At 38.6% G+C, this 14,626-nt stretch overlaps 1 protein-coding gene across 2 annotated transcripts; it reads left to right on the plus strand.

The window, feature by feature from the left end:
* The first annotated feature begins 340 nt into the window (after window positions 1-340).
* Window positions 341-12,331, plus strand: LOC100711227 (regulator of G-protein signaling 21). Of its 2 annotated transcripts, none has more exons than XR_002056979.2 (4): window positions 341-650; window positions 7,283-7,344; window positions 10,439-10,675; window positions 10,837-12,331. XR_002056979.2 is itself a non-coding variant. In XM_005458273.4 (4 exons), the coding sequence occupies exons 1-4, from the start codon at window positions 646-648 to the stop codon at window positions 11,011-11,013; spliced, it is 411 nt and encodes a 136-aa protein (XP_005458330.1). In that variant the 5' UTR covers window positions 357-645; the 3' UTR covers window positions 11,014-12,331. The 2 variants fall into 2 exon arrangements, 1 of the variants encoding a protein (XP_005458330.1); XM_005458273.4 differs by having other exon boundaries at window positions 357-650; window positions 10,439-10,605.
* Window positions 12,332-14,626: the final 2,295 nt, after the last annotated feature.

Here is a 14,626-nt window from a genome sequence, read left to right on the forward strand (position 1 = left end):
CTCCTGTTTCCTATTTCTGAGTTTGGCCAGTGTTCTTCTGACAGTTTCAAATTTGCTTTCATGAGAAAATACATAAAGCAAATTTTACTGGGTCACTGAAAAGCGTAACACCTACTGCTACAAATAGCGAGGACATGTTCATCTCACTTAATAATATTAATGATTATCTTAGCCATTTTTTAGTATGAGCAAAGAAAGTGTTTGCACTTTATTGTTAAATTAACAGATTTCTCACATCGGTTGCATGGCGATCTCGAAGGGCCAAAACCTTAGCCAAACAGGTATGCAGCAGCAGGGAGGAATTAGGAACTAATGATTTGCTTGAGGTCTATCTTTCTTTCTCAGTTTAAATGATTCAAATTTCTAAATGTCTATAAACGCTAGCTTGAGAAACACATCTGTGGAAAGCAACAAAATGTGGGCTTTTGGTGCCAAAGTCCTGTGGCTTCGCTTCTGTTTTAGAGCGCGGTTAAAAACTGACGAGTGAAAAGTGACATTTCTGTCAACCCTGGGAACGCCTGTAGCGCAGCTCAACATGCACAGACTTGTACCTGTAAAGTAAGTCAGAGGAAGAAAGAGAAGCCCAACAAGGAGGACACTTATCTCCACAACGGCAGAAAAATACTTTTCGGCAACAGAAAACACATGTTGTAAGTATGAGCTCCAAATTGGCTTCACGCTTCAAGACAAAGAAGTTGTCTGTCACTGAGCTTTTTGGTACTGTTGAATATTCTCACTGTTTTACTTCCCCTCCGGTCTGCTTTGCTCTTCGGTAATGACTGACTTTCTCTGATCTCGCCCATACAGAACACATGTTGCTAAAATAAAACTGGGATGTGTTTTGCGGATGGTTCTCTCTTGTCTGCGAGTTGGAGAACAAGTGTTTCTGATGGGGCTCCTGTGATCTGTGCCGTTTTTATTGGAACTTTCTTCCTTTGTGTTTCTCAGTACGCCTGCAGCTCTCTTTCCCTTCACTCTTTCCCTCCCAAAGAAAACATGAAAAAGGGCCAAAGACGAGCGAGAATACTTTGAGCTGAATGTGCTCTGTGTTCTATATGATGCACTCCAAAAACTGAGTGCCTGCATTAGGATAGCCTTTCTTCTGATGCCTTGTCCTGTACTTCTGAAGGACTGCTTGATAATGGTCGTGAAACTGCAAACAGAACTTAAAGATGTTAGAGCCTTTGGCTGAGTTTTGTTTTGTTATGAATAATTTTAGGAATTGAGTGATTTAGAGCAACAGTGCTTGGACAAGTGAGCTTTTTACACAATTATCTAACAGAAATATGTGCCAAAGCTGTCAGTTTGAGCCTTCCTATTAATCTCTTATATGGCATTTTCTGCCTTCAGCATCTTGTCAACGCCATTAAAAAGCAAAAGGGTTTGAAAAAGTAAAGACAGTTTCTCATATTGGATGTGCTATATGCATCTGCAAGCTACTTTGAGACCCACCTCCACCCTCATCTGTCATCTCCTCTTCTTCTTCTGGATGTTTAGCATTAATATCAATACAAACAGTTCTGTCTTTGCCTCCTCCAGCTAACACACAGCTTCACACTGCACGAATCCAGACAGACAGGGACACAGAGCCTCCCCTCACTAACAGCTGAAGTAGTTAACATTCATAACACTAAACAACACTTCAGGAGGAATTTCAGAAGTTGGTAAATCTCCCATTTCAACAACACTAAAGTAAATGTTAACCTGGCAGCACATACGTTTATGTTAGCCTTTAACTATTATTAACTTTATTCTGTATTCACTGAGATATTTCAATGCTAATCAATAAAATCAAATCAAACCAATCAAATCAACTATTAGCAATTATCTGATAGCCTGATTAGCCATCTCTTATCATTATAATAGAGGCTAGCAACATAACTACAGGTCAGAGATGGGATATTAAGCAGAGCAGATTATGGACACATGGAGAATCCGTCAGGTTGCTGGCTGTGCACAGCAGCAGGGAACTGTAGCTGAACTGAGCAGAGGGTTCAGAGTGTGGAGAACTAATGTGAGTAAATAAACAGTAACATCTAGAGCACAGCAGCACAATCAGACAGACCTCAGGCCTGAGAAGCAGAGCTAAGGATGCAAAGAAATGCAGACTGAGAGTGAGCCATCTGTGGGGGGTTTTTTTGTGTGTGTCTCTTTTGCATTTTCCATACTGCTCTTCCACAATAATGAAATCATTGAGATGCCAGGTATTGTGTTGTTTCTTGTACCCTTTCTTTGTTAGTAGGTTTTAAAATATGTTATCTTCACGATCCATGATGATTAAAAATAATTTCTAAAACAAATACACCTTTTATTTTGAATCCTAAATATTTACTTTGTAAAAAGTTACTTTTAATAGGGGAAATTAGTTGTTAATTAACAAGTAAACCTTGTCAGCATTTGACTTTGTCACCATTACTTCTGTTGTTGAACGACGGGGTTTCCAGGATTTTCCTCTTCTCGAGTTTCAAATTGTACTATTCTGACAACCTTAATGCATTTTAAAGGACAAGGCGGCGTGCTCTTCCCTTACGTTTTTCACTTATTTGGTTGGAAGTGAATTAACCTCCGATTTAATTTAAAAGAAGAAAAGGTTCTCTAGTTCATATGCTTACCTTCATCAAGGCATTTCATTGCAGCTGAATGTTTCATAGAATTCAGTAAAATCAGATGTTAATTTGTTAACTAGAATCTGATAGAAATATATGGGGGAAATCTGCTTGTTTGCAAGCAACACAAGTCTCCAGCACCTGTCTGTTATGCTCAGTCACTTGGGCAACTGTCACAGCAGAAAAGTGCGTGACACTAACTCTGCAATGTTGGCTTGCCGCAGCAGGCTGGACTGTGCTGCCCGGAGCAGTCTTGCACCAGGTACTGATGCCTGGCTTACAGTGTCAGGCTGATGCTGCTGACTTAATGACATCCTAGAGAGAGAAAAAACTGCACTGACATCAGGAAGTGTTCTTGATTTCTATATTTCTCCACACTGACAGCTCTCTATAGCCTAGCATATGGGAAAATTATACTCAAGCACTGTTAAAGAAATTATGATGCCCATAACTGAGGCTCTAAAAACTGTCCCCAAAAAAAGCTCACAGCTCTGGTTGCCAGGCACCCTCTGAATCTCGGACACAGGACATTCATCTATGATGTGCACACTTCTGAGTGTGTATCTTTTAAAGAAGCAGGGCAGAGCAGTGTTTAAAGTGTACCCTCTCTGGAGCACTGTCTTCCAGTGGCTGCAGACACAGCAGCAGCTTCTTCTCTGCTGCACCTGCTCCTCTCAGCGCTTTCCTTTGTTCTTTTCTCACTTCATTCTCAGTTTTTATTTTTATACTCCAATCTCAAATATTAGTCCTACAGAAATAGAAGGCCTAACTGTAATTGGCCACCTGGTGACTTGAAATAGTTAAATGAGATGTATTTAGCTTTATACATACAAATGTTCCAACCTGAACCACTAAGCATCAGCTAATTTGTGTTCAGTCCAAGTGAACTTTAGCACAAGCTAAAGCAAAAAGCCCCAATTCCAAAAAGGTGGGGTACTGTGTAAAATGTAAATAACAGAATGCAATAATGCAATGATTTTTAAATGTCATAAACCTTAATTTTAATCAGAGAATGGGAGAATATATAAAACATATCAGATGTTTTAGGTTGGACATGTTACTTGTTGATAACAAACAACAGCTCACTTTAAATTTAGTGGCAATTTCACTGCGTTGCATGCTGATTTTTGAGAGAGGAATGTTGTCCCGCTCTGGTCTGATGTAGGATTCCAGCTCTTCAACAGTCCTGGGTCTTCGTTGTCATATTTTTCGTTCCATAATGTGCCCAATCAGGTCTGACTAAACAGGTCTGGACTGCAGCCAGCTCAGCACCTGGACACTTTTACTACAAAGCCATGCCCTTGTAATAGCTCCAGTATGGGGTTTAGCACTGTCTTGCCAAAATACTGTATGCAACAGCTTCCATTAGAAGGATATCAAATCTGGATGGGAGCATATGTGGCTCTAATATCATCTTTACTTCTCAGAAACTCTCTCAGAAGAGAGCTGGGTGGATTAATTAAGATAACCACATAAAAACAAGCTGGTTCATCTTCAAGTATTTATAGGAATATTTCTTTAACACAGGTATAATAGAGTCTTTTTTTACACTCAAAAGCTTGGACGCTTTAGTCCTTGCTCTACCACTTTGTACTGTCAGACTAGTTTAAGAGCATAAGAAGTGAATCCTTTGCTGTCATCAGCGCGTCATATTCCTCGCGTCAGATCTTGGCCATTTTTCCTGTTTGTTCCTATTAGTGCTCCCTTAGATCACTTACTTTAAATAGTTAGTAAGCCTTATATAATTCAGCAAGTAATTGAAAGACCACCCCAAGTTATGAATATGTATGCTGTAGTTAGAAGAGCCTATGGGAATATACAGTAGGTTGCATTAAAAAAACAGTATCTAACAGAATCCCGAGGAGCTGTCACAGATATAAATAGCACACGTTTCCCTACGAGCAGAAGCTACTGTACCTGCCTGCTTACAATGCATATTTGTATCTGCCATTGACATAATCTGTAAAGCAGCTCTTATGCCATCCGAATGTCAGATAGCGTGACTAGGGCTTGCCAAGTATTTGATCCTGTGAGTCTGTCACAGATTTTTTTTATTTATTTGCTCTATTTTTCAGCACGTTCACTTGCTTTAATTCCTTGAATAACATTTACCGCTCTGACTTATTCTCATCTGGTTCCCTGCTGCTGCAACGACCCAGTTTGCCCACAAGAATCATTAAAGTTTCATCTAATTTAGAATCTCTGAACAAGTGTACTAATGGCAAGAGGATGCTGCTGGTTTGCCATAAAAAACAGATTTCTGACATAAATCTAACTCACTGTAGACGAGTTACAATTAAACTTACAGGCTTTTCAGTCCAAGCTAGTAACCCCAGTCCCCACGGCTGTCTAACTGCCATCTGCATAATGTTAGCAGCTCATGTGTAAGATTTTTAGTTACAGTTGTTTCCAAACTGCAGTATTGATAATTTTCCTGCATTTGTATTATTTTATATTGTTATTTTAAAAGACTATTATGATAGTATCTGTGGGGGTGTGCCGTTGGAGTTTTTGCGGTTTTGGACTTATGACTCTTTCCTGCACTTTCTGTCAACTGACCTAAACACGCCATTAAAACTGAGGTACAGACTTTTATTCTGCCTCTGAGTGAACTGTTCTGTTCACCCTCCTTTAAGAAGTGCTGGGGTTGCTACTCAGAAAAAGGCAACTGAACTTCTATAGATATTTTTGAAGAAATTTTACATCTTATCCAGGAATCATACTTCTTCTGAAGGAGAAGCATTACTCAATATTATTTTTTTAAGTAATACAGTATGTTGCATTATTTTTCAATGGAGTTATTTGTTACCCTACTCGTTACATTGCATTTGCCTCACTGTGTAACATGGGTTGAAATGCATTGTCAGTTAACAATATAAACCTTGGGCTATAATCCTACACACTGACAAAAATCTCTATGCTAATGAGAACACACAAGATCAGCCTTTAATGTTTAAGTCTGAAACAAAACCAGAAACACAATCGAAGGTGAAAACAAGCCCATAGAGACTTCCATTGCAGAAACATGGTCAATGGAGGCTACAAGCAAGCTCAGGCTCTGGATGCAGTGCACGAGTCAGCATACGCTCACCCTGGGTTCTTTGCGACCTTTGTGGTTAAATGTGTTAACACCATAGGGACGCTTAAAGTGAAAGTGGTTATTATGACAGGTGTGAAAAACTACATACACCTCATGTTTTTGTACATTGTAGAAAAACATTTGGCAGCAATAATTTGAAGTAATTGGGTTTTTTTTTTAGTTAATTTATTAGATTCTCACATTGCTGCAAAGGAATTTTGGCCCACTCTTATTTACAGCGTTGGTTCAGTTCATTGATGTTTGTTGGCATTCATTTATGCACAGTTCTTCTAAGATCCTGCCACAGCGTTTCAGTCATGTTGACGTCTGGACTTTGAGTGGGCCGTTGCAGCACCATGGTAGTTTTCTTTTTCAGTCATTCTGTGCAAGCTTTGCTGCTGTGAATGGGATCATTGTTCTTTTTGTTTGCTAAGCTTTAGCTGTCAGCTCAATGGCTTCAATTTGACTCTAGAACACTTTGGTATAAAGAGGAGTTCATGATGAACTCAAAGACTGTAAGGTGTCAAGCTCCTGTAGTATAAAAAACCCCAAATCATCACCCTTCTACCACTGTACTTGGCAGTTGCAATGAAGTATTTGTGCTGATATGCTGTGTTTGATTTTCTACAAATGTGTTGTTGTACTTTATGACCAAACATCTCCACTCTCCAATCTCTCCAATCAATTTGGTTGTATATGTATATTTAACACGCTAACTGAGACCAGTTGACTCTGAGATGCAGCTCTTGGGTTTTTTGCAGTTCCTCTAAACATGAATTTCTCTGGGGGAATTTTCTGGGGCATCCATCCACTTTTGGCATTGTGTTAACACACACCTGAATGCTCCAGACTACATTCAGGTTCTCATGCTTTTATACAAATGCTCACACTTGATGACGATCATTTAATCAGGTGCAGCACCTGGCTGCTACTTATCCTCTAAATTCCTTTTGGAAACAGTAAATATGCACTTAATTTTTCGCATGGCTGTATCATTTGATTAAGCTGATGGTCCCATCCTTCTGGGGTGAAATCATGCACTCCTTTTTATAGGCAACCCATCAAACCAATGATTTTCACATTATGCAGTCAGCATTTGCGACATACTTTGTGATGATACGTAAAAGCAAAAAATTGCAAGGAAAATATCTGAACACTTCTTTCACTGCTGTGGTCAGGAATGAACTCCCATCCAGGAGACAGCGCTGAGTGATCTAATATTTGGCATCAGATATCAAGTCATTCACTGCACTGATACCTGGTATTCAATTAGGAGCCAGTATCAGCTAAGATGTTACTCATTGTCATTAATTTCATTCTCTAGACTTGGAAATATGACAAAATGAGGTACCCATTTGGAGTTTTATTAAACTGACAATATGAATGATTTATATCAGTTAATTTAAAAAGTGACGTTTAAGAGATAAAACGTTAATTAGTTAATCTAATGTAATAAGTAGGTACAATTTGCGATTTAACTTTTTATCAGCTTATCTCTGACGTGAATGTGCCCTGGTCCTTTGTACAGACTGTACACTGTCTGTTTGACAAGATGTGCGTTTCATAAAGATTTTTTTTTTTCAATTTTGCTCTGCAGGGCTCCTGTTAATGATGTCATGGCGTGGGGGGAGTCATTTGACCGTCTTCTGGAGTGTAAAAGTAAGGCCACTTAGTCCTCTCATTGTCCTGTCAAAGGCTGCTCTCTCTCAATTCCTCATCCTCTCTGTCTTTTTTCTTTTCTACCTTCTCAATTCTCCACCGCTCGGCCCTGCAAATCTTGGTGAATTGCCCTCGGGGCTTCTTTAGGAGGATCGAGGATATATTCTCCCCTCAAGTTCATCAAACCCATTTGGAAGATATATTTAAGGAGGACGACACTGGCCGAGATAAGAAGCGTAATCTGAGCTGCCGGTGTAGATAGGATGATTTCAACCAACTCTTATTCATTTATAAAGCCGGCACCCGCTCGCGGCTATCACCTGACCACACTCCTGCCCTTTTTTTGAAAATGACAGAGGTGGCAGATAAGGTCTTTCTTTTTCTCACTCTTTACGCTGCCTTTCGTCTCTCATTACTCCACTGAAATGAACTCAGCCCATCTGTAATATTTTAGCCTGTTGTCTTCGACATCAAGATTGACTGCCCTCCAGAGTATAAATTTCATCTCGCATTCCATTTGCTCCATTTCCCTTTGAAGGACTGCAATGACACGTTTGATAAATAGGTAAACAGGGGCAGAAAAAAATTCTTATGGCATTCATATACCTTTACATCTCACGCGAATTTAACCAGTCAGCTCTGTTGTGATTGAAAGCTCAGATATGGAATGATTTGTAGACGGGAACAAGCGGCCTCTGGATGTGTTTTGTTTCCTGTCAATTACTGTCAGAGCGCCAGCTGTGATTTATGTAAAGCGATTTCTGTGAATAACACCGGTGCTCGCAGTTAGCTGCTTGTTTGTGCTCCCCTAAGACGAGCTGAGTATTTAACACCTGCGTTGGCATCAGAGCTCCATGAATACGCCCATAACAAAGGTAAGGAGTGTGGGGAGCAGATAACAAGAAATGTTGGTGTGTGCAATTATATGATGCAGAGGCAGAGCACGCAGGGTTTGGTTTTTGAAGGTTTTGAAGTTAAAAGGGCCTCCAGACATCCACCACAATGCCTGGCAGTTTTCTGCATCGTCTCTTTGTTCACTGACTTCTTTGAGCTTACGAGCACTGTTAGGAGGAAAGGAGAATGTGAGAGAAAGATACAGAATTGCTTAACCTTCAGAGGAGGCTTGTTGCTCTCATGAAATTTACCTAAAATACTTTATAAATTTGAAAGTGAATGATTCCTTTAAATTTGCTTTCACCCAATTTTTTGTCCCTGTGGTCAGAAAAACTGGTTCCTGATTCAAGAGCTTAGAGCAGTTTACAGTGAACAAAAGAGGCCTCTTTTGAAGAGCACAGGGCAGAAGTTTCTGGTGACAGACAGTGAAATTGAAATAGTAGAAAAGTCAAGATGAGCTGCTGTTTCCTGTAGATTAGATATGTGAATCCGTCATATGAGTGTAAAAAGTTATTTTCAAGTTTACGTCCATGCTACCATCTTGAATCTTTCATTTATTTGCACTGAAATCAGCCACAATGACTGATGAATCATGACGATGCGCATGGATGTAACATAACCATCATACAAGCTAATTCATTCTGAAATGATAATCTAAAGAGGTGGATAGAGTCCCAGGAATGGTAGAGCTTGAGTTTCAGACCTTCGGTCTGAAAGAACTCATTGTCTTGTATATTTGGCGATTTGGTTCTGCTCCTGGTCCTCCCCAGTCAGGAGAGCAGTAGTAGCTTCCCTCACTACAGAGAGCAATTGGCATCAATGACATGACACTGATAAAGTCAAAAATAAAGTTAATAGCCTGAAATAGATGAGCTGGGGTTTGGTGGGTTGCAAAGCAGCTTACAGATGCAGCATGATTAAGAAAGCTGCCAAAAGTAATGTAATGTTCAACAACATCATTTTTAATTTAACTATTCAACAAGCTGATTTTTTTTTAATATCTTGTATCTTGCCATATGTGGTTAAGGTTTAAAAATGATCCTATTTTGGCTCTGTCAGGTGTCATGGCATTTTGTGAAACAGTCATAAAAAAATCTTTAAAAAAAAAATCTTTTGTGGTCTTATTTGGCATGAATTATTACGCTTTTTCCTGTCTCTGAGAACATAAATTTGTAGTAATGCATTTCAAATTTGTGTCACCATGGTAACTAAGAAAACAGCATCTGGCAGCAGCTGTATTTTAACCCAAACCATGATATTTTTCTAAATGTCACCCAGTAGCTTATAATGTCTAAACCTTAAAAAGTGACATATTTGTAGTGAACAATGTATTTATCAATCAAATGATATTTGTAAAACTCTCAGGCAAGAAAGTTAACGTGGCTCTCTCCTCCACTACCCCGCCGCTGTTTTGGAACAGGACAATTTTGAACTTTTAGAAAAACACTTGATAGCATAAATGTGAAAGCACACAGTACTAATCAAACCATGGTTCAAAGATATTTATTTAAAAAACAGCTGTCTAATCAATAGTCTTTTTTTCCAAGACATCAAAGTAACAACTATCAGTAACACAAGTGAAACCAATGATTTAAGCATAATTTTTCCGCAGCTTACATAGTTAATAATAATTCCAGCAATTTAAAATGAAAAAAAATTGAAATGGTAACAAAAACAAATTGCTGGTCACATACTTATGAGCAATAAAAGGTCTTTTTTTTTTTTTGATTAATGGAATTGAAAGTCTAGAGATTTTATGAATTAAGACACTAAAGTTTTACAAATAGTTTAGAAATATTTTCCTTGGACCATGATGGACACACACCACTAGCCAATTTAGACAATCTGGAATAATTTATCTAACACTATAAGACACTTTTAAAAGAAAACATAATAATGTAACGGACTATGACATGTTATGATTCACAAATAATAGGCTAAAGTGCATTTACTGTATGTTTAGGGCGTTACCGGATATACTGTTTTATATATGCAGTTGTTAGCATAACAAATGTGAGCTACCTGAGCTCTGGAAGCGACTGATTGAGTTTTGTGGTGTAATACAAAAAAGGAAAAAACATCTAACCTGTGGAGTTACAAAACTAGCAGTCTGAACACACAGGTCCTTAAAAATTCAAGTCTTTACTTCTTCGGGGTTTGAAATGAAACTGTGAAAAGTGTTTTTGTTGTTTTTGCACAGCTGGCCAGCTGGTGTTTGAGGACTTCTTGAGGACAGAGTACAGTGATGAGAACCTTCTTTTCTGGCTGGCCTGCGAAAAGTACAAGAAACTAACCAAAGTGACAGAAACGACCATTGCTGCCAAACGGATATACACTGAGTTTGTCCAAGCTGGTGCACCTAGACAGGTATGGCTTTTGTGAATTGAGGAGTAAACAAAGTCAGGCCTGTGTATCTACGAATCACCCTCTGTTACAGGTGATTTGATTCACTTTTACTTTAAAAACATTCAAATAAAAGGAAATCTTTCACTCTCTGTTATTCAGTGCTGCACAGTTTATCTTTTACAGTTGAACACATGATGTAAAAAATATTCAGAAAGAAACGGTGAAATAAAAGCTGCTGTTTTCTAAACCCAGATAAACATTGACTGTGTGACCAGAGAAGAAATCAGTAAAAATATCTCTCAGCCGGGGCCAAATTGCTTCGACAGGGCGCAGAAACTGATATATGGCCTGATGGAAAACGACTGTTACCCACGATTTCTGAAATCAGAAATCTACCAAGATCTCCTGGAGCAGGCTGAACAGCAGTGAAAGCAAGATGAAGAAGAAGAAGAAGAAGAGAAAAAAACACAGCTGACATCTCTTTGAATGATTGATTTTGCACCTCAGAAGACTCTTTAGAAAGTCAGTTAAACAAAAAGGCCTGCCTGTCAGGCGAAGCAAGAGTGAAAGGAGATACAGAGCTGTTGAGACGGGGACTGACAGGATCTAAAAGCCAAACATGATCTAAATAATGTATTAAGCTGCTTTTGAAGTCAATTTTTGTTTTGAATTGCTTGATGTTGCACAAAACGCCTGTAATTCCCCCCAAAAAAGATATCACGCTTTCTAAGGTTGACATTTGTTTGGATGAACATCAAGGGTAAATTGTTTGTCATTTGTAAACGCGCCCCCTTAAATGATTTAGAAAATGTTTCGGAAAAGTTAATTTTTCATTACACTGTCTTTTGGTATCCAATCACACAAACTAATAAGATGTGAACAGTGCCTAAGCAATACGATAAGATGTAACATGTGGTGTCATTTCTTTGGCCTGATGAAATTCTCTTTGTGCATATTTGAAAAGTGTTTTTATGGCAGTAGGAAATGTACAAAAATGTTCTATTGTTGCAGCGGTGAATCACAGGGGTTTAGATTTCGTTTAGTCTGGCTGTACATAACCTGCCGCCTCTGGAAAGAGTTTGTTTTGCAGCTTGGAAACAGGCTGCTAATCATCTGATTACTTTACAATGTGATACCGCCAGACCATTGTACGCTCCCTGTCAAAATATTGACAGTAAATATCGTGTTAAAAAAGCACTGTATTGTTGTTTTTGTTGGATAAGTGCTGCAGCTGCTGTGGCTGATTAGTGGTTAAAAAATAGTTCTACGCACGAGCCTGTGTGTTTGCAAATGAGTGTGTGTGGCCTTCACTGTGGCCATTTTGTCAGTTGATGTGTCAAATACCCCTTCTGTGTGAGCATGCACAGAGCCTGAAGCACAAAGCCTGGGTTAACAACAAAAAGTTGATGAGCACCATTGTGATACCCGTTATGTCTGACTGCAGTTTTTGGATTTGACAAGCCAGCTAACATAAAACTTGCTTTGTAATATCAAGTTTGGCGTTTAGGACCAACACAGTTCAGCTGGTATGGTAAAACAGAGTGGTGAAATAAATATATTCACTGGCAAATTTATAAGAATAAGAATTTTGTGTAGCATGTGGACAGAAGGAAAATACCTTAAACTTGCGTTCTGTTTAACTGCCAGTAGGGGGCAAACTCTAGAAGTCTGTAAGAAAATGATTTGACCTCAATAAATACTTTACAGATGAGTTTATGGTTCCATATATCATATTTAACAAAAAAACGTAGTCAATTTTCTAAATTAGAGTTATTCCAAAAGCCAGAGATGAGGATTAATAACTGGCTAATGAGCCTGAGGTTTCACAGTCAGGCATGCCTCCTGCTTGTCACATCCAGTAAAAACACTCAACCTGAGGACTTAAGTGGACCAGACAAGTGAACATTTTTTCGTAAAGTAATGCTGCTGCAGCAGTAGATGAAAGAAATCCCTCAGCACGACTCTGGCTTTTTTGTGGGAAATTGTAGGAAATGTACGTGTAAAAATGTCTGGAAAAGTTCTGGTAGCCCGTTGCAATGATTGTATTGTAAGTATAAAACTGAAAGGTTTTGTTAATTTAAATAAAATGTACTTTCTTTATTAATTTATTATTTTTTTGTAGACACATCGTAAAAAAACCCAGAAGATTCTATAGTATATAGTATACTTTGTTGCTTTGCTGTATCATGAATGGCTGTTGGGGAGGTCTTTATCAATAGGACAGGCTGTAAATTTATGAAAATACAGCTAAAACTACTAAATTTAGGGCCCTCAACTGTCATCTTTTCCAGGCTAATTCTGGCCCCCGGGCCTTATGTTTGACCCCCCTGTTTTATACCGTCTATGGTAGGTTTGCTGTCTTGCCTTGACTGTTATATTTTTCTTACAATTTCTAAATCTGTAAATGACCTGCTCCAGTTGACTGAATCAGGTCCGTGTTAGCACAAGTGGAGAGTTAAATGTCACATCATGTCACAGCGAGCCTGACGCAGACAGCCTAAGTTAACAGATAAAGTTTAAAATCACCATCTCTGGCTAACATTTGTTGATGAAGGCTAGGTCAAGCTTGCTCCATAGTACACCCCTCAGAAATAAGGTAAATAACACCTAGCTTGAGCTACTTTGGGTATGAAGACATATTGTGTCCTCATGTGGTCTCATTGAAAAACAGCCTTTCTCAAAAGTGTTGTTTAAAGTAAAAACCATACTGTTGCTACTGAGCTGTAAAAGAACTACAACAGGGACCTAAAGACAGTGATACTACTACAAATGTTCAAGGCTGCATTACATGTGTAAAAAAAATTATTCATATATTTGTGACATGACTTTTATCAATTAATAATTACTTCCATGGCCTCTAACCCTAACCCCTACAAGGGAGCAGGAAAGCATTTACATGTTGGCCTTCATTTAGATATACTATATCGCAATACTAAGTTTCCTTGCTACTTATTAGCTTAAGTTTAGTTCCAGGTTAAAATTGCTCAAATGGACATTTTAGTCTCACACTATAGGCTTAAATCTTAGAGCTTTATACTCAGCTTGCTTTAGTTAGCTTGATAATGTCACTTTTCAAGATGTTCATTATAAAAATATAAAAGTCTTCTGACACTTTGTAGGTGGTTTAAAGCATTCTGATTGAAAGACGCTGAGGATATGACCTCAAGTGCTTTCAAGTGCAAATAGTGCCTGACGAGAGGTTTGATTTCCTCTATGGAGGACGGTCACTGAGAATGCAGAAGAGATACTGTAACCATACATGAAGAGCTGATGAACTGCAAGTGCTGAAGTGTCATGAAAAGCTTACTCCGGAAATATTTGTAATGAAACTGAAAATGTAAGAGGCATTTCAAACAGAAAAAAAGAAAAGCATACACCGGGGTGCTCTCCAAAGTTACTGATTCAGCTATATGAATGCTTCTCCTAATCAACACACCACAGCTGGCTATGAAAAGTAAACAAATTCAACAATGGACGTCAAGAGTGTAAAAAAACATGGAAAGTAACACGTTCCAGCAAGGAGTCACTATTTGTAAGTGATTCAAGACTTAATTCCAAAGGGATTTTTTTTTTTCATAGGGAGTTAATGTCACTGAATAAGACTGGAATAATTTACATCAGCCGTTCTCAAAGTCAAGAGTGCTGCAGCCCACTTCAAAAGCAGAAAATCCCACAGAGGCCCATCTGACCTACTGAAGTATCTATCTATCTATCTATCTATCTATCTCGGATAAAACTGTACATACTCCTGTACACTGTACACTTGCAGTATACGCTTGGCCCACCAGAGGGCCACAGCATACATAATGGGAATCAGTGATTTACATGAATTTTCCATAGCACCGCTGCATCAACAAGGTAAGCAATGAAGCATTCTTCATACTGTTGTAACAGCAAGCTGACACCACGATGGTGGTTAAAGGAATGATTTTTTTTTTTTAATTAACTTTTAAGCATATAGTGAAGCCCAGCTAAAGACACTTTTTCTTAAAAAAAAGACAAGTAAATTTATTTCTGAAGTTTGTGCAGCTCGTGCTGATTG

Source organism: Oreochromis niloticus, linkage group LG17 (genome assembly GCF_001858045.2).
Source record: "Oreochromis niloticus isolate F11D_XX linkage group LG17, O_niloticus_UMD_NMBU, whole genome shotgun sequence".
NCBI lineage: Eukaryota > Metazoa > Chordata > Actinopteri > Cichliformes > Cichlidae > Oreochromis > Oreochromis niloticus.

Coding starts and splice junctions, on each gene's coding strand:
- LOC100711227 (XM_005458273.4), top strand. Junction 7,345..10,438: donor CCGTCTTCTGGAGTGTAAAA/GTAAGGCCACTT, acceptor GTTTTTGCACAG/CTGGCCAGCTGGTGTTTGAG. Junction 10,606..10,836: donor AAGCTGGTGCACCTAGACAG/GTATGGCTTTTG, acceptor TTCTAAACCCAG/ATAAACATTGACTGTGTGAC.